At 40.1% G+C, this 24825-nt stretch overlaps 1 protein-coding gene across 1 annotated transcript in view; it reads right to left on the bottom strand.

The window, feature by feature from the left end:
* ADAMTS3 (ADAM metallopeptidase with thrombospondin type 1 motif 3) overlaps nt 1-24825 on the bottom strand; it is a 248180-nt gene that overhangs the window by 17392 nt on the left and 205963 nt on the right. Inside the window, exons 7-17 of the mRNA XM_059159482.1 lie at nt 23006-23162; nt 22140-22245; nt 21597-21740; nt 20662-20794; nt 18471-18584; nt 16347-16492; nt 14985-15160; nt 13697-13830; nt 11542-11665; nt 6799-6879; nt 4947-5110 (exon numbers count right to left, since the gene is read on the bottom strand). Of these exons, the coding sequence (XP_059015465.1) occupies nt 4947-5110; nt 6799-6879; nt 11542-11665; nt 13697-13830; nt 14985-15160; nt 16347-16492; nt 18471-18584; nt 20662-20794; nt 21597-21740; nt 22140-22245; nt 23006-23162 (1479 nt within the window). The remainder of the gene's footprint in view (nt 1-4946; nt 5111-6798; nt 6880-11541; nt 11666-13696; nt 13831-14984; nt 15161-16346; nt 16493-18470; nt 18585-20661; nt 20795-21596; nt 21741-22139; nt 22246-23005; nt 23163-24825) is intronic.

Raw genomic sequence — 24825 nt, 5'->3', positions numbered from 1 at the left:
TCACTTCTGTTGTTTTGCAGTATACCCTCAAGATATTTGCATCCTGTGGGGTGTGTGTGTGTGTGGTGTGTGTGTGTACACTCATACATACTTTCTGGCTTTGCTTATTTCACTTAATGAGTCATGTACTATTTCCCAAGACAGTAAATCTTCTTTGAAAACATACTTTTCAGTGTCAGTACAATGCTTAATCCTAAAGGTAGTATGCATTATTTAGCCATTCACTTGTTAATAAATACTAGTATTGATCATAATTTGTTCCCCGCTTTGTGATTTCTGATTTTCCTTATAAATGGAACAAGTGCTTTTTATAATTCTTAGAACAAACTGATGAATGGCCCTTCAGAATACTCAGAACAATTATTACTTTCATAATGAAATTATATGAAAGTGTCCCATTTGGCACTACATACTATGTAATTTTGATCTTTGTTAATTGAATGGGTAAAAAATTGTTAATTTTAATTGTTATTTATTTGATAAACAGTAAAGTTTAATTTTCCTGGTTTATTATTAGTCACTAGTTTTCTGGTTCATCCTGCCTTCTTTTTTATTGGTAAACAGATCTTTTTTATAAATGACTGCAATATGACATAAGGACATTAATCCTTCTTTTATAGTAATAAGCATTGCAAATACAGTCTCAGGTGGTTTGTTTGTTTGTTTTTGTCCTGTAATATTGTTTATGGCAATGTACTCTTTTTTTTTTTTTTTTTAAGTAAGCTTTAATCAACCTTCCTGCACTAGCTCTTATAGGATTATATCAGTTACATGAAGGGAAAAAAGTATGTGCAATTTACTAGTATTTTAAACTAAACTTTTAGAAATGGCTATTGTTTGAGAGATCGAGTAATATTAAACCCACTAGTATGAAGGATTTGGTTATCTGGGTTCTTGTGTCTGTTTGTCCCCTAGTGTTTGCTTCTAAAGCAACGTTACAAATCAAGCACTGAGCCCTAGACTCTCGCCAGAGGCCTAGTGCTTCCAGCCGCAGACGGGTACTGCCATGGTCCCAGGCTCCCAGCCTGGGGTTCCAGCCCTTTAGAGAGGAAAAGAAAGGCCATGGTGATAGAGCCCTGCTTGTCCAGAGCCCCGCCGTCCTAGCTACAAATCTCTCCTTCTGTCTCTAGCTCTCTTGTTCCCTGCGGTCACCCTGCTCCCGGTGGACGAAGCCCGGAGGGAGGCTAGCAGGCGGTGAACGGCCGGGCTCGGCGGCCAGACGCCTGCGCCACTGGGAAAGATCGCAGCGTAATCAGACGAGTGAAACGGACCCTCTCTTCTCCAGCCACCCAAACTTAATTCAATTTTGATTATTGCATATTTTTGCTATAAAGTTATATAACCTATGAAACAGAACGACAGTCAGAAATAAACCCACAGAAACATGAACAACTAATTTTTGACAGAGGTGAGAAGATCACTTCATGGAAAAAAAGACCTTTTTTTTTCAACAAATGGTACCAGAGCAAGTCACTGTGGTGGCTTTAAAAATGTGTCCGCAGACTCTTTAATACTTTCCCTCTCAAGGACGAGGGCTCAATTCCTCTCCCCTTCAGGGTGGGCTGGACTCAGTGACCTGCTTCCAGCAAACAGACAACGGCAGCATGGATGGGTTGTTCCTCCCAATATTCGGTTAAAGAAGACGGTCTCTGTCTTGGCCACACTCTGTCACCTGGATCACTCATTCCAGGGGAAGTCAGCCGTCACGCGATAAGGACACTTACGGAGTCTCCGGAGAGGCTCACGTGGTGAGGAATGTAGACACCGGCCACCACGTGGGAAAGCCGAGAAGCAGTCTGCGGAGGCCTTCCAACAGCTCTGTGCCTGAGCAGGGAAGCAGATGTCCCCGCTGGAGCCAACGGTGGCCTCATGAGATGCCCTGAGCCACAGCTAGCCGTTTCCGCAGCTCCCAGTGGCCTGACCCACAGAGGCTATGAGATAATAAATGCTGCTTTGTGTTTACCTAACAGGTTCAGAGTCATTTGTTTTGCAGCAATAGGTAATATGGACATCCATATGCAAAAGCACGAAGCTATCCCATCATACAAAATTTATATAAAAATCAACTCAAAATGTAAAATATAAAACTTCTAGTAAAAAAAATAAGAAAATGCTTTAACATTGGATTGGGCAGAAATATGCATATATAAACATATAAATAAATAAATAAATATGTGTGTGATATATATCACATATCAGAATCTTGATCCATTAAAGAAAAAAATTAATAAATTAGACTTCAGGAGAGTTAAAATATTTTGCTCTGTGAAAGCCACTATTAAGAGAACAAAAAGAAATGATAGACTAGAAGAAAATATTTGACAAGTCTTATATTTTATAAAGGACATTTCAAGTATATATAAAGATCTCTTAAAATATAACAAAAAAAGATAAAACAACTCACTTTAACAATGGGCAAAAGATTTGGACAGACACTTCACCAAACAATTTTCAAAGAAAGAAAAAACGTCCTTGGAATTGAGTGGGGATATCTGGTTTTAAATTAGTATAACATTTTTCATAGAAAATCTGATAAGTTGCATACAGAATCCAACAATATTTTTCAAACCAGGTAGATGTCTTCGGCTTTTATCCATGAGCCCCGTGAGTCATACAGTGAAGGGCAGTGGTCCCTGTGAGAAGAGAAATAGGCCAGGTTCTGGCTTCCTGCCAGGGTCAGGCTCTGGGCTCTGCCCAGGGAGCAGGAGTCCCTACCAAGACGGCGGTCTCAGGTTGCTGAGGACATGGCAAGTGGAACTTGCAGGGAGGGCCCTAAAGAAGAAAGGGCTGCACGGAGGGGTGGCCCAAAGCAGCGCACGTCCTAGACGGAAGGCTGTTCTGTGCATGCCGAGGCTGAGTCACCACACTGTCCACAGAGAGTGGCTACTGTGGGACTGGGAGCAGGACAGAGACACCCGAGGTCAGGTGGCACTAGGGACACAGGGGTTCTTATCTAGCCAGATGAAACGGCCTCGCTAACACTTCAGATTGAGTGTTAGCTAAAGCGTCAGAAAGGCCATCCCGTAAGCATAACGACAAAAGTGAAACAGATCAGCCCCAACAAAGGATAAATTAGGCTTCAAAGATCAGGAGGAAATGACAGCCTGTAAAAAGCCCCATAGCCTGTAAAGAAGGTGACATAAACCAAATGCCCTACACCTTACCAACTATAATGTCCAGTATACACTTAAAAAAATTGGAAGAAGCAGGAAAATGTGACTCATAATCCAGGAAAAAAAGCACCCACAGAAGTAGACAACAAGAAGACAGACACAGGACTTAAGGAAACATTAGACATAATGGTGAAATATATGGAAATCGCAGCATAGGAAGGGAAATGATATTTTGCAATTTTTGTTTTAAAAGGGCCACATGGAAATTCTAGGAAAGAAAAGAACACCATCTGATGTGAAAAATTAACCGGATGGGCTCAACAGCAGTTTGGAGACCACATAAGACACAGTGAACTTGAACATAGCTCCATAGCAATGATCCAAACAGAAAAAGTGATTACAGAGGATGGACAAAGCCCAGGAGACACGTGGAACAATTTCAACTGGATTAGATACGTGTAAATGAGCCCTGGGAGTGAGAGGTGGGGGAAAAATGCACTTGGTACACAATGAAAAACTCAACCCAAATTTGGTAAAAACAAAAAAACAAAAAACAAAACCCCCAAAAAACACATCGACTCAGATCACCAGGATGCTTGATGAACCCCAAGCCAGATACAAAGAACACCACAAACTAAGCGTATCACGGTCAAACCGCTGAACAATGAAACGAAACAAAAAGCTAAAGAGAAAATCTTTCCAGAGCAGCCAGGGAAAACGGATCCATCACAGGCAGAGCAGCCATAGGAAGGACGCGGACTTCTCATCATCAACAATGGGCTGTGGAGGGGCTGCGTTAGCAAACAGAGTCAAACAGGGTCAGAAGACAGCTCGGGCATGCTGGCCCCTCTTGTGTTTCTTCACAGCAGGCTGAGAGCCTTTAGTGCAGAAGCCTGCTAGCACCAAACTCAAATTTTTATATACCCAGTTCTTTTCCATGTAGCCCAAACAGGTGTATTTTTAGCCAGTTGGAACCAGATGAAACTGCACTGGGCACCTGCTAAGGATAAAGGACACGATGGCTGTAAGGATCCCAAGCTACCGCTGCTCTTCGGAGCTCCCAGAGTAGAGATCCGCACTGTGCAGCTGCTGGACATCACCTAACCCCAAAGGCCCCCTCTCCCATCCCTTCTCTCCCAGGAGTTCCTTCTGCTTGCTTCTCTCCTGACTGGTGGCCAGACCTGCAAAGGCGTGAAGGTGGCGATAAAGCCGGTGCCCACTACTGCCATCTTGTGGTCACAGCTACTTCACACATCCGCCCTGCCATTCCTTCAATTCCCCGGTAACAGCGTGAAAACCACTTTGAAGTGCTAACACACACACACACACACACACACACACACACACAGAGCACTAGTTACCAAAATGTTTATATCTTCTGAAGACATCTCCTAAGAACGAGGGTGAAATACTATGATCATTGGAAGTTGAGGGAATTCTTTGCTAAGACGCACACCCACGCCACAAGAAATGCAAAGGGATGTTCTTTATGTCGAAGGCAAATGCTACTACATGGAAAGTCCGATTTACAGGGAAGAAGGAAGAGCCTCAGAACTGGTAAATATGTGCGTAAATATAAAAATCTACTCATCTTTTGTCTCTAAAAGATAATGGATTACTAGCAGTTAGGGATCATAATACTATGTTATTGAGTTTATAATGTACATATAATAAAATATATGACAAAGTTGTACAAAGAATAGACAGCGGCAGGTAAATGGAATTTTAAAAAACAACTAACGATTCAATGTTCGAGGTAAAGTGTTTTCAGATAAATTAATTATAAAATTATAAACTAAACCAACCACATAGTAAGCCTGTAATACCACATACCAGAACGATAACTGGATCGTGTAAAGGTCCATCTGTGTGAAGAGTTTCAATGTCATCTTCAATGTTATAGACCCATTCCACGCCCAGATCGATGAAGGTTCGCGACTTGGCTTCCTCCCCTTTGCCATTTAAAATATAGTGGCCTGTAGCCTGGTTCTTAATAGCTAAAAGGAGAAAAATGGGTAACCGGCATACATTTTATTTCATCATATTACAGGTTTGATGACCCACAGCAAGTCTACCCCTTTCTATAAATGAAAGACTGTTTATTAGCATCAAGGCAATGAAAATGAGTTAGTTCTGATAGGACTCGAATTCCCTTCATTCAGCATTCAAAATCCTCAAGCAGTACTCGTAACTAGTCAAAAACAATAGCAAGGTGGTTAAATAAAGGAGATAAAAATGAACAAATATTCCCATTTGAAAGGACTGTTAAAGATGTTACCAGTTTCTTATTTACTCCTGTATATTTCCTCAGAAAGCTGGGAATATTTTGAAAATTACGGATACCTCTATGATCATTAACACAAATCATTTATGCTAGGACAGCACACAACATAATGGCATTTTTACTTTAGGGTGCTATCTCTTTCTAGTTAGTAAAAGTATCGATAGGTATCCAAAATATTGAACTAATTTTTAGAGCAACAAACAATTAGTTCTTATGTCTATGAAATTCCAAGGCCACGTCTCTACTTATATGGCTAGAAAAGGTGGTTTACTGTGATAGAGTTCTTAATGCATTATTATCTACTATATATTATTTAAAGATGCTTTCTCTAATGGACAAAACATGACCAATAGAATTTTAAAGTCTCAGGGTATTTACCAGCATATAATAAATTAGAAAATAAAATTTCATGTTATTACCATTCCTGAAAATGTGTAGATAACATGAGCAATTTTAGTTAAATACATTTATTCCTCTTGAGCTTTTTGAAACTATCTAATGTTTCCAAGGATAATAATTTCAGTTCTAGGACAAAAAAATAAGGAATATGAATTACTGGGAAAAAAACTATATCTGACTGCTAGATTGTTAAGGGATCTAGTAGTGAATTCAAAGTAGATATTAAAAAACAGTTCTATGAAATACCATAAAACAGTTCATTTTTTAAAGTCACACATTTAAAATAAAAGAAATGAGACAAATTTTCATCGGGTTGACAGATGATACTTTCATTTCAGCGAGATTCTTCATGCTTTAATAGGTCAGAGAATATGTGGAGGTCATGTTTACATTTGCACATACACTTTGGAAAAAAAACCCTTTAGAATGACGTTTTTATCCGATCCTCTCGTGAAGGAGGGAAAGAATTGTAAACAGCCATGCAAATGGATCTGCCGGTGCCAGGCAGGACCTGGACGCGTCACAGACACTGGCTTTTCAGTACAAGAACTTAAAATGCAATAAAGTAAGGACAGGCATATGGTACAGCATCAACCAAATATCAGAACTAATTTGCCAACATAACTATGGCAAATTTTTCTGATATTCTTCCTTAATTTAGTGCATTTTATTAACATATTCCTTCTTCTCATCCCCCATACAGAGCAAAAATGCGTAACAAACCTTTTCTTCATATAAATAATGAACCAACCCAGATTTCACCAAAAATTAAAGCTCTGTTTTTGAATATTTTTTGTTTTAAAGAAAGAAGAGTGGGGAGAAATGACCATTGAAAACCAGTAATGCATTTTCATGTAATTCTGAATCTTGCGTATCTATGTATACAGATATGTATACATACAGATACACATACATCTACATATGTATCGTTCTCTATTTGTGGTATCTTTGACATTTCTCTAAGTGCATGTTACAGCAAAGCCAGCAGACAGAAACACTTACCAAGAATATGAGGAGAAGCCTCGTCTTCTTGGATTAACACATGTCTAGCACCAGGGGGTATATCAAACATCTTAAGGTACCCTTTGCATGTGTAGTAAATATTGGAGAAAGCAAAGAAGAAAACAAAAGCAACAACCATGGTTAGTCGAGCATGAAATTCTTACTGCTCCTGCATGCAGAAGAGGACATCCATAAACTCAAAGCAGTTTCAGAAATGAACTTCAAAGCTTTGGTAGTTTTTGTGACAACTGGAACGAGATTAGAGGAGACGTTATTTTATTTTATTTTATTTATTTATTTTTTTTTTATTAAGTGGGGAGGGGTTAGTCTTGTTTCTAACCTATCAGTTATACTTATCTTGTATTGAACCATGAACTGTGTCAACAATTCAGGCACATATTATACTTTCCTGTCTCCCCCTGTGAGTTTTGGTTTTCTGTTGTTGTTGTCGTCATAGTTTTCTGTTGTCATCGTCGCTGCTAATTAATTAATTAATTAATTAATTCAATTTGAGTATTTATTAGTTTATTCAATTTATTCAATTTATTCAGTCGTTGCTGTTAAATTAAGTTATTTATTTATTTATTCAACTTGACACACAGAATGTTACATTAGTTTCAGGTGTACGTAGTACAACACAGTAACGTGTCCAGTTTGTGCATCAAACTATTTTAGTTTTCTAAACCACCCTTTTGAAGTGGGGCCAGTGTTTAGTGTACTTAGTTGGAGAACTTCTTGAGATATTTTATCTGTCTACATATTATTTTAAAAGGTTTAGGGCAAGCACAGATAGCTAAACTTCTAATTAATGAAATATCTTCACATTTAAAGCCTGCTTTGTTCTAAAGAAATTTCATAAGGAAGATCAGTGAGTGGCTTTCATTTTTCTTATGCTCAGCCATTAATTTTAAAGCCTTGAACAAGTTTTATTATGGGAAAGGTTGAAAATACATTTTTTAGATTTGACCAAACCATTCAGCTGGAACAGGTCCACAAGTTATGTCATACCCTGCCTTAAAAATGTGCCCTAAACTCAATCTTCTAATCCAGAAATCATGAAATCAATATGCTTAATAGATTGCCTTGGGTTTTAAAATCTTGTATCAATCCTATTACAGGCAATGTTAAACAAATCTTAGTATTGTCACACGTCCTAAAAATTATCTTAAGATCACTTAGAATTAAGATCTGAACTATAAATCAACAATAGGACAAGTAGAAATCAAGATGTTTTATCCAGGAAGTCTGAATTATTAGAGGGAGGTGATGCAGTAGACACCTTACCTAGGAAACATCCAATTCAGGATGAGTGTGACAGGAATTCTATTATAAATACACAACTGCTGATGTTATCACAAAGAAGTATGGTTGTCATTTCTATATGGACAATAAATATCCACGCGTGGGTAGATTTACTCAACTTCTCCACAATATTTATTACTGTCTTAACTCAACGGCACAGTCATTTGGGGGTCAGGGTTTTCAGTACCTGAGTCGGGGTCAAGTCGCGTCCGTGAACCATAGCATGTTTGTTCTGAGTGTGCAACGGTTAGACATAGCGTGTTTCGTTGCCGACCACGCACAGTAAAACAGCTTGAAGCCATTATGGATGCCCGTCTTTCTGCAGTTTCCTACAACTTACCCAGTACAGTTTTAGCTTCCCTTGTTTCAGCAAGAGAAACATTACGAGCTCCTTTGGGTAAAGTGAAGGCGCCTCTTGTCTTCCCTTAAATAGAATGTTTTTAATTAGTGAAAGTTTCATGTTTACCAAAGTCTTGCCATTTCATTGACTGTACTATAAGCTATAGAGAGTCTATTCGGTAAGAGAGCAAATAATCCTGTAATTTTATGTGTTGAAGATCAAAAGGCATTTTCAATAGTTAGCTACTATAGTTAATAGTTAATAGCCAATGAAACGAAGACTAAGAATGAATGAGAAATGAGAAAGGTGATTGGAAGTTGAATACTTGCAGATTTCACTTTCCAGCAACTTGAATTCTGTATGGCACCTCTTGCTTAAATGTTTCCCTGTTGGAAAATGTTAATTAGTCTATTGAGTGACTATGATGACAACACCAGTGCAAAAAAATGGGTGTTAGGTTGATTATCTTTGAATAGTCTGAGTCTTTAGGACTGAGGAAATCTTTCTTCTCTTCTGAACTTGATTCACAGGTTTAGTCTAATTTTTGAGGTACCTGAAAAATGCGTCATGACCTCATACCACAGAATGGATGATTAATGGAGATGATAAACGGCAAAAACCTTTTTCTTTACATTAATTTACTCTGGAAATAGAGTACTATGAATGATTTTATGGAACTAGAATACTATGAATGATTTTATACCAAAAAGAAGACTAGAGCTGCCATAGAGAAAGCGCTCTTAATTGCTTCACACTAAAATGAAGAAAATTACACGGTATTCCACCAAAACAGTAACATGTCATTTTAAGTCTGTGTACGTTCTTAAAATAATATAATCAGCCAGAAATGGCAATGTTTGTTTTTTTTAACCATTTAACTATTAAATGATTGCACGGGAATATCAAAACCATTGGTAACAAAAAATGCTTCAGAGTGACCTAGGTCTGCCTCATTCGGTATATCAAAGAACAGAACTGGTCTGTGTGCGGTTAGCTTGCGCAGGGGTAGCGGAGGTCTATTGAGAGTATAGTGAATTGGGAGAATTATTCCATTTGGATGAAGACTAGCTTTTTTATACTTTCTCTTCTTCTAAAAACAGAAAATCACTGCCATGACCATGTGCTCAAAGTAACCAATTTCTTATCTTTATTTTTGTTTTGTCTTATTTTATCATTCTTTTTTTTTTATTCATTAAAATAAGACTTTAATGTTGGGTAGCTCAGTTAACACATACAACTGGAATAATAAAGCTGTGTACTTAAATTTATTTTACATTTATAATTAGACATATAATAAACTTTTCATTATATAAGATAATTTTTTTTTTACAATTAATAAAAACTTGATAAAGTTTTATAGTTTCAGTTTTTTCATAACACTAACAGACAGGGAGGATTTTGAAACAGTCAAAAGATCAATTTATTTCTTCATTAAACTCCTTACAGTTAAAAACATTACATCACAAGTTACTTTTACACACTGAAGTGGAATCTTGCCAAAATATGGTTTTTTTAAATCCCTAGGGATTACAGTATTGATCATGGAAGCATTCTAAAATAATGGCTGGAAATGGGGGTACTTTATTACAAAATAGTATCAATAGTATCAATTAATCTTGTTATTGGGTCATGAAGCATGAATGAGTCTCAATTTCCTAATCATTCTACCAGAGACTAAGCCAACTATGTTGGGATGATGGAAGAGAAGTTTCTCGAGAAAAGTCCCACACCAAATTATCTTTAAATGATGAATTCCCAGAGACAATTTCCCCATAAACTGAGTAATATTTGTCACAAACTAAATTGAGTCATAACTGTTAAAAACGAAAAAAGATCGTCCCATAATAAGTGTTTGTATCCAAATCTTTGATGAAAATTTCGGTAAATAATTATAAAATTACTCATAAGTTCACATGTTATTTGTATTTTTTTCCTCCAAACTTCACTGTATGCCTAAGTCCAAGTCATTGATTCTGAAATAAACAGTAACATTCACACACACACAAGCAATCATATCTCAGGGTTGTATTTGGTTATGTACCTAATTTTGTGTAATATAAAACTGTTAAAATTATGTGAAATATGGAATATAGATTTATAGATTGATAATTAGGATACACTTGTTCGCCTTTAAAATAGAAGAAATACAGCTAATGCAATATTTTAAAAGTTGTGTTTAAAATTTTGTGATTTTTTTTAAAGTTCTGATCAACAATTTATGTGAACAGAAATTTCAAAATAACCCTCAATTCTAATAATTATGCCTAATGTGTTTTATTAAAAGCACAGAATAAGGGTGCTCAGGTGGCTCCGTCGGTTTAGTGTCCAACCCTTGATTTCTGCTCAGGTCATGATCTCAGGGGTGGGCAGATCAAGCCCCACATTGGGCTCCACACTGCGTGTGGAGTCTGCCTGGGATTCTCTCTCCTTGTCCCTCTGTCCCTCCCCCCTTGCACACACTCTCTCTCAAAAAGAAAGAAAGAAAGAAAGAAAAGAAAACAAAGGAACAAATAAACAAAATAAATAAATAATAAAAACACGAAACAAAACAAAACACATATTCTAACTAACTACTATAATTTATATTGATTTTATTTGACCTTTATCTAAATTAAGTAGACAATTTTTCATCGTGGATGCCACGGATTATGAATTTAGTCCAAATGTTTTTATTTTTATTCTTTTGATTTTTAGTTCCTTAAAAGGTAATTTGGGGGTGTCTGGGTGGTTCAGTCGGTTAAGCGTCTGCCTTCAGCTCAGGTCATGATGCTGGGGACCCGCGTCGGGCTCCCGAAACAGTAGGGAGTATGCTTCGTTCTCCCTCAAGACCAGGGAGTCTGCTCCTCCCTCTCACTCTGACTCTCCCCCTGCTGATGCTCGTTCTGTTTCTCTTGTCCTTGCTCTCCCTCTCACTCCCAAATATATAAATAAAATCTTAAAAAAAAAAAAGAAAACAAAAGAAAAGGTAATCTGAATAAAAATAAATCAGCAGCTAATTTTTTGTCATGTTTCTAGGGAAAATGCTACATTCCTAAAAGATGTTTCAAAAAGTACAAATCGTAGAGAAGGAGATACCAAATTCATGAGAGACCTCATCTTACCAAACTTCTTGGGAGTTCTGGTGAATGTTCCCTTTATGGTTCGACAATGAGAATTATCTCCTCCACAGACGCCGCACTTATCCTCAACCTTAGTAGAACCGATTTCTTTATCACAGCCCACTTTCTGGAAAGAGATGTTAAACGTGACTCACTTTAATATGCCGAGTGAAGGTCAGCATCCTAGACAAGGACAAACCATTTGTTTTATCGTGAGCCTACAATAACGCAGTCTGACCAAACCTTGACTTTAGCTCTGATTTTTTTTTTTAAGATTTTATTTATTTATTTGACAGACAGAGACCACAAGTAGGCAGAGAGGCAGGCAGAGAGAGAGAGAGAGGAGGAAGCAGGCTCCCTGCAGAGCAGAGAGCCTGATGCGGGGCTCGATCCCAGGACCCCTGAGATCATGACCTGAGCTGAAGGCAGAGGATTTAACCCACTGAGCCACCCAGGTGCCTCTAGCTCTGATTTTTAATGCCTCAATCTTTTTGAAGAACTACTATGAAGTCAAGTGACATGTACTCTAGGTTAAAATCTACTGTCAGATAAAACCCCCAGTCTAATGAAATATTTACCCCAACACACAGTCATGACCCATCAAACATCTATTAAGTACAGATATTATTGTTGATGCTGAGAAGACAAAAAGTAAGATGGTATTTTTCCCTCGTTGTTCTCTTATTTGGAAAGGTGACTAATAAAAGGATGAGATGGGCATTAGCATAAGATTTACAAGCTGTCTAGGGATGCAAAACGAAACTTTACAAAAAATGAAATAAGACGAAATCAGAGAGGGAGACAAACCATAAGAGACTCTTAATCACAGGAAACAAACTGAGGGTTGCTGGAGGGAAGGCGGTTGAAGGATGAGGTGACTGGGTGATGGGCACTGAGGAGGGCACATGAGGGCACTAGGTATTGTATAAGACTGATGAATCACTAAACTATCTCTGAAACTAAAATCCAACCAACCAACCAACCAACAAAAAGACTTGACCAAGTGTTGGTGGTTTTCACAGGGCCCTGTCGAAAGGCATTTCAAGAAGACAGAGGGATAAAAACAGAGCCATGGAAATTGTACGCTCACGGAAAGTGGGTTCAGAGAGCAATACTGACGGCATGTTTAAGCCAATGGAAAGTTAGTGCTGTATGAGAAGGGAAGAACAGTGAAAGATTTGCAAAGCACGGGCCACGAAAGGCCCTGAATATCAGGCAGAGTTTATGTTTTCACATGCACTTAATAGGGAACCACTGAAGGTTTTCTGAACTGGGAACAGGCCCCTTCACGGAAGTCAGTGTGGGGTCGGGGAATGTGATAAGCCACCGCACTCAGAAGTTTGGAATGAAAATGCGGAGAGACAATGACGACCACATGTTGGATGTACCAGATACTGTGGGAGGGTAAGAGATGGACAACAGTCAGATTCTACTTTCTGGGGAAATTCATTTCAAACGTGAGGTCTCTGCATCCTTGAGATTCATTCCTACAACACTTCGGTTGTGCGGAAATGAAGAAGAAACAGACAGGACTAACGTGTTCGGCTAATAATCCTGATTTCATATTGGTTCAACTTGGGAACAAGAACAAGAAAGTCAACCGCAGTTTTTTAAAAAAAGAGTCTCAATGGGGCAAAACCCACTTTTTGCATCTTTGCCTCTTTTGTTCTGAGTGGGAATTCAGTGTTTAAGATTAGAATCAATTGGAAAGTAAGAGAGAATGAGAGGGCACGAGAGAGAGAATGTCTATTACTTTTTAAAATAAAAGATACAATACATATAGCATTGCGTTTTCGAAAAAAGCTCTGTAGTGTAAAAGTAGATGACCACTAGTAAAATACTCAAAGCAAAAAAGGCCCTGTCCATCCTGAGCCATTGAATCCCCAACCGGAGGGATCGGAGTAACTTAGAAAGGCACGAGGCTGGAAGAGGGGGGAAAATGATGTATTGACATCTCGATTCTGCCAACGGCCAAACATCGTTATGAAAAGTGAAATTTCTCCCACAGTTAGTTTAGGCCTCCTCAGCTTGTCCTAGATTCTACAGATTTTACAGATAAGACAGGGTTACCATCTTTCGAAAACATGCAGATGAGCGACAGTCAAAGCAGAACTGCACGAGAGCACTGGAAGCTTCCGGGGAAGGCGGGCGGACTCACCACACACTCTCCCCGCACACATATGCTGTACGGATCTTTGTAAGAACAGTGTGTCCCGTCATGCACCAGCTGTTTCATGTACACCACATCTCCCGTCTCTCTGGATTGGCAGTAAAGGTGGCATCTTTTCTTGGCTGCAAAAGACGGAGCATTCAATCGACTTCGTACAGAAAGTGGCATATTTGCACACTACAGTGATTTTATTTGTAAAATACGGAGTTTCTGCATGGTTTCCCCAAAACAAAACACTGTATGAATAAATTAAAGAAAGAATAGCAGAAAAGGATACATATTTGGCACACGGCTGATCCAAACTGTGAAACTTCTGAGAGCGAAAAATGGCTGAATTTAAGAACTGCATAGGAATGACCGGGACTGTCCCAGGCATACCAGGTTTGACGTCAACCCTGGATTTGACCACAGTTCTTCAATAAATTTTAATTAGAACCAATTTCATTTCAGTGACACTTAGAGAATTAAAAGGGTTTCTCCTTTGTTGGAACCAATGGCCGAGTATGGTTTATGCCTCACGTAGGATCTCATTAGTTAAATGTAATATAATTTATGCGACTTGCTTCCATGAAACCAATAAAAAATAATGCATTTCTTCTCGATCCATTACAACTTGGAATTCTTAGGTGGATGCATCTTTTCTTTAAAACAGCTTTTAAACTGAACTCAGCAGTGTATTGTGTCATATGGTAATCATGTAGCCATCTTGTTTCAGCCACACAATTATGAAGCATGGTGAGGTGTCCCCATCTGAACACACTTAAGCAAAACTTCAGAGGGATAAAGTGAAACACTAAAAGGGAATCCCCAAGTGTCTTTTTAATAACTAGGATACGGTACAAAAGTAAAAGGTTATGATGTGCCTTTAGTTCTCAAGTCATGATCTTCTCGTTTCTGACTTGACTGTAAAAGAAGAGTGTTTTTTCTCTAGTTCTTCGAAAAGGAAAGATCACAAAATTCAAGAGGGTTTCCTAGTAGAAAGATGCCAGTCAAACAAGGAAATGCAACATGTCTCCTATGGGCTGCTTTCCACGGGTGTTTTCTGCAGTGACGGTGGGAATGCTATTGGCCGGGAACTAGCCCACAGTCCTCACCTCTCTAGGGGAAGCACTATAGGAGCCTCGCTCTTGGAAAACCAGCAGGACTTACCCCTATAAACATCGAGTTTTCTAATTTACCGAGTAAGGCCCCAGAGTCCAAGGGATCGGTGTTGACAAGGCTTACAAATGCGGAGACCCCATCCACACAGCAGGAAAGACAGCGAGCGTCTACTCACAGTCCGGATGCTCATATGGTAACCAGTGGTGTTTGGTATTCTGGTATTCGAAGTGCGAGTTACGCTGCTGGCACTGCTGTGCTCTGAAGTCCTCAAAGTGTTTTGGGCATTCTTCTGTATTACAAAGCTGGTACTCAAAATTAACACCAGGACAATCCTGACCACCATTGATGGGCCTAAAAGAAAAGACAACATTGAAAAAGGCCCCTTGGCTCTGGGCCAGCAGTTGCAGCTTGCAGACACAGCGCTCGAAGGCAGAAAGCCAGAGCGGCTGAGCTGTGGGCACCAAGGGAATGAACTCACTCTTCCCAATTTTCATCCCTTTCCAAAAGCACCATCCTCTCCCTGTGTGCGTGTCTGGGGTAGGGTGGGGAGACGGGGACCAAAAACTCAGCTTAAATCAGCATTTCCAACAGTATATTTTGAATGCACAGTGAAAGTATAGAAAGAAATTTTTAAAAACTTATATATACGGACCGAGGAAAATTATATCTCCTCCCATGCATAATACCATGGAACCCAAAGAAATTTGATCACAGCTCTACGTCTTAGCTTTCTCCTACACAGAATGTGGAAAATAATCCCACCTTCCTTACAGAACAATGGAGAGGACTTCCCAAGGGAACACATGGAACATACTTGCGACAGAGCAGGGCTCATAGCAAACCTGAGCCACTCTTACTATAATTTTCTTTGTTTTTGTTACTTCCACTACTACTACCGGCATCTCTTCCCGTGAAAACAGCTATGGGACATTCGATATACTTGATGAGAAACTTTCCCAGAGCCATCCTGCTACCAGAGACTGAAGAAAGCACTTTTCTTACTTGGTAAACCCTAGACCAGAAAGAAGGCCCTCAGGTTTGCTGAGCACACGAGAGGGACTTGTTGTATTTAGTCTGACGGGGGGGGGGGGGGGGGACTATGGAGCTGTTCCCCCAGTGCCTCGGGCTTCTTTCGCCATCCTTCTGTGGTCCTGCTCAGCTGTGTTGCTCTCCTAACCCTGGAGGGGGTGAGCCCCTGGCTGGAGCTGCTCCCAGGTTGACCAGCTGACACCGGGGCTTCTGCAGTGGCCCTCCAGCCTCGGGGCCCAGCACAGGGACAGAGCTTCCCTGCCTAGCTCCTGAGGACTTCTACACGGCAATGCTTCCCAGATCTCGAATTTTCACTGGAGCCTCGTCTTCGCCAGTGACGACGCTTTACGGGATTGATGAATAGAGATTTACCCAAAACAGACACTTAAACCCCTGGTGTTCATGTTTGGTATTTGACATGTACTTCATGAAGCAGAATACTGATAACATACTACCGGAGCATTTTCTCATCTCTCCAAAAATAACTGAATTACAGGAGTTTACTCACGCGGGATTATTACACTGGCGCGTTCTGAAACGGACCCCGATTCCGCACGTCCGGGAACAAGAGCCAAATTTGGTCCAAGATCCCCAGTTGCCATCTTGTTTTTGTTGATTAGCATTTTTCCACATGCAGTGGCCCTTATAGCACCACTTGGGAAGATGACAAAAGGCAAGCATGAGAATCAGGCATAAGCTAACGCTCAAATTATTATACAACTACACCAGTGAAAGGCCTTTCTTCCTTCTCTCCCCGCAGGTAAAAATGCATTTAAAATTAGCCTAGCACAATTAAAACTATAAGGTACCCTAACTAGGACAATTTAGACTTGCACTTTTAAGTATAAAATGAAAAACAAATTCACTCATGCAGACAAATTCTTAAATGACTAATCAAACAAAACCAGTAAGAATGATCTGTGGACCTAACTTGCATAGTAGGCATGGCTCTACTCTTTATCCCTCATTAACTAGATCATCAGGGTCTTTTTAAGTGTAACATCGTCCTCTGGAATGATTTAACTTATCTAAAACATGCACAGTGTTCAAAACACTTAGATATATTTCAAAATTTTCATTCACAGTGATGCTGAGAGATAGGGCACTTGTTATCTTTACATTTTAGATGAAGAATATCAGGGCCCAGAAATGATTGTGCAGAGGATGAGACCAACGGACCAGCAAGTTAGTGGGAACTCTGCAGGGCGGTTACTACAGGGACACCTGGCTTACGGTACCCAGCATACGGCGGGTGCTCAACAAGTAGCAGTTCCGCTCAACATTCTGACTTGCTTTTTTGGTCCTACCTACAATAAAAATGTTTCTTAAAACTCAAATTTGGTAAATTCAAATATAACACAAATATGTTTAGAGAAGTTGGATGTTCAGAGTTGATTTACAGGATACAGATTTCATAAAGCAAAAAATGAATCAATTCATTGTCGCTCTTGTTTTTTTTTTTTTTTCAATCAGAAGTTTGTAACACTGAATTTTTCCAAAGCAACACACTTTCTGTAATCTGTTTAGCATAATACCTAACAAAGTTTAAACACCAATAATGGCAGATTTATTTACTGTTATTATTATTAGCATCATCAGAGCAAATACAGTTCACACACAAATAGAGCTTTAAATGGCTTTAAAAGAATTTAAAGCTATATAAATTTTCCTTGCCAGCTTTTGGTCCTTTCTACAATATCTTATTTCCAAACTAGTCAAGGCTCTTCAACTTGAGTTCTTAACATGGCTTTGTTTTGGGTTTGGTGATCTTTCCCCTTATGAGTAGTGTAGCCTGGCCCCTGGCCAGTTTCTGAGCATTCAATCTTGACTACACAATTCGAGATTTAAAACCTCTGGGCATCTTTCCCCAAGGAGCAAGGCCAAATCCTCTGTATAAATTCACATGATACTTTATTTCTGGACAACTTTCACAAGGAGTGGGATGCCAGCAAGTAAATCAAATCCCATCAGTAGGGGCCCAGATACTCCCCTGAGCTGTTGCTTCCTATTCTATTAGGAGTAGCTGAACGGTGGTCTCAAAGATGTCCTAATCCCCCAAGTCTGTAAACGCCCATATCTGGAAAACGCTCTTTCCAGATGGGATTTGGTTAAGGATGTTGAGCTGGAGAGGTTATCCTGAATTACGCAGGCAGGCCCTCACTGCCAGCATAGCACATGTGTTCTTAGAAGAGAGGGGCAGAGGGAAATCTGCACACAGAAGAGAAGGAAACCATGTGGCCACGGAAGCAGAGACCGGAATGATGCAGTCACAAGTCAAGGAATGTGGGCAGCTCCCAGACGCTGGAAGACGCAGGAACAGATCCTCCCCTCGAGCCTCTGGAGACAGAATGGCCCAGTCCCCACATCGAATTTGGCTCAGTGAAACTGATTTTGGACTTCTGGCTCCTGGAACTATGAGAAAATATCCTTTCTGTGGTTTTCAGCCACCAAGATTGTGGTAATTTGCCATGGAAGCCCTAGGAAACAATGCTGGTGCGTTACTGTAATGAAATCCTAGACACCGTGGTTGGTACAAGAATGATGACAGCCAGGGTCCTAATTTTCCAGGCTTCTAAAGACACTTATGAGGAAACCTATCTCAAATCTTCACTGTATAAATAGATATACTTACTTTTCCCGTAGCACATTCGGTCCCATCAAGTGGGGGTCCCTTTTTTGTCTTACAGAAGTAGGGGTTATCGGGATGGCTACACCACAGTTGTTTACATGGGTCAAATGTTCGGAACTGGAAGAGAGAGAATCAGGATCTCAATGAAAGAGAGATGGCATGTCCTACCAACCTGTGTCCGACGGCACCTTGTGGACACTTTCTTCATGTCATGTCCCTTGGGTATTTTAATTTTAAATTAGTAGTAACAGCTGTAGCATGATAAGAAAAAAAAATCCTGCCCAAGTATTAATTCCAAATTAATTCCAAGGAAAGGATACTTGTATTCTTCTTTTCTAAATTATCAATGATAAATAATAATTAGCGATTCTCCGGTTGTCTTCAACATTTCTGTATACCATTTCTGTTTCATGGTTTTCAAATAGATAGTATGGGAATTTTAAAGAATCTGTAAATATTATACCATTTTAAATGTGAAAACTTATTAAGATAGTTTTGAAGCTCTCAAGTTATTAAAACAGCTTCTCTTGTAAATAATTGTATTGTAAATAATACTAAGCTGACTAGTCTGATTATAAATAACTAGTTATGAACTAGTTAGATTGTAAATAATACTGAGCTGACTAGAAGTAGAAAATATTTATAAGGCTTGCTATGTGAGATGAGGTGTTCTAGGTATAACAAAACCTCATAATGCATTCATGTAGTTGAGAACATATTTTCCATATATTTAATACTCAAAACAATCCATGACTGAGAATCTGAGTTATAAGTAAGGCATTAGTTATGCTTATAAGTGAGATAATACCAGCCAGACTAGAATTGCAGCACTCTGACACATGAGAATTCTTTTTGTTTTCCTAAAACACCACATTATAATATCCAAATGGATGTGTAAGCCACATATTTGTGTATGGTCTTCACTTGTCTGATGTCTTTGTAACTAAAAATGTCTTACCATTCTCTAGATTTGAAAAAAATCAAACGCTGGTTTATTCACGTGTTGATTTTTCACTGTACTTACTACCCATATACAGCCTCATGGACAGAACTTTTATTATTATTATTTTTTAATTGTACTCATTTTGGACCTGGGTTTTTTGTTTTTTCTTTTATTGTTGTTGTTCTAATTCCTATTACTTAATCTAGAAATTGTACTTTTCCGTGACATTGGGGCAAAGCTTTAGAATTCTCAGGTCTTAAAGCACTGACGCAGGCAATAAAGGACTGACAGCCTGTCCCTTACACACCGACCGAATGGCTGGAGATAGCCCCACACAGAAGATTCCAAACAGCACATCAACTTCTTCTCAGTACCTTGAGATAGTTACTTTCTCTGCTCTTACACGTAAGGCTTGCTCCAACACATGAAAACCCCTCCTTTCTTCCTTTTCTTCTTCTGAACTACTAAAGCTTGATATCGAAGTTTGGTGCGATACAGCTCTAATGTGCACAGCCACGTGGGGGATGGGCTATCCCGGACCCCATCACCATGTGCCTGCATTGGGCTCAGCGCTGTAATTACAGCATCAGGTTGAACCCTGATACCAAATCTATGAGATAAATGCTATCATTATCCACATTTTTATACCCAAGGAAACTAAGAGAGATTGAATAAAGTGCTTAAAGTCATATACTTAGTAAGTATGAGACCCACGTTCTGATCGCCCACCAAGCCTCAGGAGAAAACCCATATCCCTGACCTTCCGGCCATACCATAGGATTCTCACGTGGGAATATACCATGACGACCCTTCCCTATGGTCACAGATACATGAAATCCAGCCAACAAACTAGTGAAAAACAATCAACTGAAGGCTTAGACGTCATCTCTGAAGGTCACAAAAACTAAGGGAGTGACAGAGCATAAAGCCTTAGAGCCTGACCATCTCAGGCTCGATGTCGAGCTGCCCTGTTTACCAGATGCGTGATTTGAGCAAGTTGGGCTTAATCTCTTTAGTCTTGGTTTTTTCGTCTACAAAATTAAAATATACCAATTCCCATCTAGTCGGCCCCAAGGATTAAACAGGGTGATATATTTGAAGCTCTTAGCCTCAGCGCACAGAGACACATCAAACACAAAATCATGGGTAGATAGTCTTCTGCTTGACCCATGAGCCTACGAAGCTCACCAAGCAGGAGTGAAGCAAACAGATTTCAAGATGCAAAATCTCAACTGACTGTGAGTGACGTACCGCAGTGCACATTTTATAACCAACCCCAAAGTCAAAACGACATTGTTCATCCATAGAGTAGTTGATTCCAGGAAGTTCTGGGAGTTTGGGCCAGTCATGTTCAAAAGGGTCATCGAGGAGACAGTCGTAGGAACTGTAAAAAGGAAAGCATTTCATCTCATTAATTTTTTTTTTTTTTTTTAATCCCATCCTAATGAAAAACTGTGCTTAGGTTACAGACTCTGGAGTTTCATCCAGTCATACAGCAAGATCACAGAGTCCTACCTTTTAAGGTTTCTGGTTTCACTTCCATTCAGAAAAAGACCCATCATATCCTTATTCATCCCAAAAAAGAAGCCAAACATGACTCAGGAATACAGTAGAATTGTGACAGCCTTATTCATGGCCCCCAGGGGACCCCCCCCCGTGGTGGGATGGCACAGATCCCAGCCCCCACCCTACAGGGCATATGTGGCACTCTCTGCGGGCGCCACATGACCGTCCTCGCTTAGTCCCTAACTCAAGTTTGACCACCATAGATTTACTAAAAGGAGACCAGAGTTAAAAATCCTCTTAAATTCTAGGCTTATGGCTTAAAATACTGTGATTACATTATGGGATTATGGTGCCAAAAAGCTCTGAGTCCTAAGAAAATGTTTATCATGAGTGACCATTCTCATTCACTGGGAGTTTGGTTAAGGTCAAATCCTAACTGTCAGTTTCATGTCTGTGTTAGGCTACGACAGAAACACTCTGGGGACACACAGAAGGGGACCTACTGGATGTATCTCTTAGTCTACGACAGAAACACTCTGGGGACACACAGAAGGGGACCTACTGGATGTATCTCTTAGGCTACGACAGAAACACTCTGGGGACACACAGAAGGGGACCTACTGGATGTATCTCTTAGGCTACGACAGAAACACTCTGGGGACACACAGAAGGGGACCTACTGGATGTATCTCTTCAGCTCTTGGCCGCTGCACCGGGACCAGTGGTAGCGATGAAACGCGGCCTGCACCAAGGGAGCCATGACGCTCCCCATAGCGGTCTCATCGCCGCACCTGTTGCCTTGTCCGTCGTGCTCCATTCCCAGCCTGCAACGGAAGTGAGACCTCACGGGTGAGAACCAGAGGGGCCATGGATGGTGCTTGATTTCACTCTTGGAAACCCGTTCAGGGGACTGTGCGTTTTGAAATTAATGTGGCTTTGGCGGAGGAGTCCCAGAGACTGTGAAATAGAGAACAAATGGGACAGAAATGTCTTCCTCGTCCCGTCGCTGTGAAAAGCGCGGGCGGGGGGGGGGGGTCTCCGCCAGCCAGAGTCACTTATTTAGTTTCAGCACATGATCTCTTCCCTGTTTTCAGCTCCTCACACTTGGCAAGGAACGAGAGTTGCATGCCGGCATGTACTCTGCCCAAAGTGTGAACAATACTGAGAGAAGCGGGAAAGAAAAGACCTTTTTTTTCGCTTTATAGCTGTCAACAGTGACTTACACATGGCCAGTCTCATGGGCTACTACAAAAGCAGATGAAAAACCATCCTCATGATTCAGGGTACAACTTCTCACTGGATGACACATGCCTGTGACCGGAGCATATCCTGTAGAGAATAACAATTACGTTTATTTTCATTTTATGAGAAAGCCCATTAAGAGCTACTACTGGACCTTTGCCTAGGGGGGGGGAAGAAAAAAAAAGCTTTTCAGGAAACAGAGGCAGTATTATTTCGCTGCTAGCATTAGGCCACATTCTCTTGGGAAAGCCACACACAGGTAATGCTCTCTAAAAAGATTCATTGGGTCTGCGTTTTCTCTGTCCCTAAGAGAAGGAACTGCCTGGGGTTACCATTCTGTTCTGCCCACCAACAAAGCTCCGTCTTTCTGTTTTTAGTGAATGGTCCTTCCTACGATGGTACTGATAAAAAGAGCCAGAAATTCCATCAGTGTTGAAAAGAAACTCATCCGTCTACTTTTTTCCAAAGTCTACGTCGGAATTTATTAGACAAATGTAAGCTGACTTTGGAAGAAAGCTCTTTGGCAGCAATCATTTCTCATGGCATCTCCGTTCCCTTCCCAAGCGGTTAGTGGAAATCACGTCGCATTTGACAGGATCCCCTCCACACCCCAAATGCACAGTCATTATTTTAAAGGCAAGTATAATTCATTATACCATTCAAGTGGCATTTAACATCGTGAATTGCACAGAAGTCACTGGAAGCAATAGAAAGACAGTGTGTGCCTGGCTGATGCATGGTGGAAAAGGATAGAAGGGAGCTGAACATTTGAACAGACTCCTGGATTTAGGGTTATTTTTGGAAAGTCATGCCCTTAAGTTTTTCTTCTGCACGTTAATAGAAATACCTTGCATTCCAGCAGGTCCGAAGTCTTGCCTGGTTAAGAAAATTGCATGATCATGGTGTTCGGGGTGGTTCGGATCAGACTTTTGTTGTTGGCAAGCCCAGCGACACACGTTCTCCAAGCTTCTGGATGGGTTTCCCCTTTCTATGAGGCTGATGGACTAAGAGGAAACAGTGTGTTGAAGAAGTGCGATATTTCAATGAGGTTCGATAATCTCATTTAGGGCTTATGCATATGCCTATTCTTGTTTGGGGATTCTAAACGCCCAGGAAGGAAATCTGAACAGTGACCAGTGGTACCTCTGTGACAGGTGACTGCACGTTTATGGGGACACGTGGCGCTGACCTTTGCTATCGTTGGGCAACTCAATGTTAATCATTAGGGTAAGAACTCTAGTAGTCCATTTCCTAATCCAGCTCAGATTTCTTAGTTTTATAGACATTAAGAACGGGGCGGGGGGGGGGTGGGGAAGAGGAAAAGATTCTGCTGTGATACTTTTATCCAGAGTTCTTAAAGGTCTTTGGTTAAAATTTTTATTTTTATTTGCCCAGAATTGAGCAACATAGGTGAAGTATTTAAGTTCTTCAATGCGCTGGCAAAGCTGGTCAAATCTTCATTTCAGGAAATGGCCCAATTACATAAACTTTACACTGAAAAAAGCAACTAACCTTTTCTTAACCTCAGAGCAATGAAGAGAGATGTACTCTTATCTGGTATTTACAAGAGGCGGACTGACATTGCCTGGAATGTTGCTACTACCACATTAGGATCAGGAGTTAAAAGTTTAGAGGGAAAGGGGCCCATCCTTCAAAAACTCAGTATCCATACTTTCCAGAGTAGCTCTGATTGAATAAGAAATTGAATTTGGAGCCCCACATTAGTACCTAGTTGGCTGACAGGCTGAGAGTTCTGTTACATTCCAGCAAATGTCATTATCGGTGTTTACATTCTGAATAAAATGAGCCTGGTTTATTATATGCTGATCACATACTTCTCCAAACAAATCATCTAACAACCCACTGAAGGCTGTTAATATCTCCAGCTGGAGTCAACTTGTGTTTAGTGTTCGTGACACAAAGTAGGTCAGGCTTGGGGAATAAAGTAAAGATCAGTGACACACTCTCATCAGAAAATGATAAGTGGGTGTTACATACATAATGAAATGCAAACACACGGATTTTTTTTTCCTGTTTGCTAAAGGCATAATTTCCTTAGTATTTCATAATCAGGAGGATTAATTATGGGAGGGGGACATGTAATTTTAAATATCAAGAAAATTGCCAAATTAGGCACTTTCTCAAAGGAAGAAACCAAGGTCATCCATTTAATTATTTCCAAGGACAAGGACCCATCTACTGCTATTTTAAAGCCAGCTGAAGTTCCTTACATTACATGAAATTCCTACCTGTGCATTTTGACCTTTTTGTTTTCAGAAGGAATAGGGCTCTTCTAAGGGAGTATCCACTCTGTACTTGGCTTTTCTTAAGTGGAATGATAGACATGTAAAATACTGTTTTTCACAAACCATGAGAGGGCAAGGATCTTTGCTGCTTTTCTTCACTGATATATTCAAAGCACTAGAGAGCATCTGACACATAGTAGGCACACAGCAGAGATGTTTTAAAAAAATAAATGGTTCGAGAATTTGATGATAATGGTAGACTGAGGAAATTCTCTTTCTTCACAATTATATGCATTTGTTTTCATTCATACGGTCACGCCTAGAGCCAGGACCACTACCTGTGACTCCATTAGACAGATAAGCAAACGGTGTCAGCACAAAAATCATTATCCGCTCAGACCGGGAGATGAATGCTTGCTGT

This window comes from Mustela lutreola, chromosome 1, assembly GCF_030435805.1.
Source record: "Mustela lutreola isolate mMusLut2 chromosome 1, mMusLut2.pri, whole genome shotgun sequence".
NCBI classification, from domain to species: domain Eukaryota; kingdom Metazoa; phylum Chordata; class Mammalia; order Carnivora; family Mustelidae; genus Mustela; species Mustela lutreola.
The sequence above is the reverse complement of the archived record's forward strand: the minus strand, read 5'-3'. Positions and strand labels throughout refer to the sequence as shown.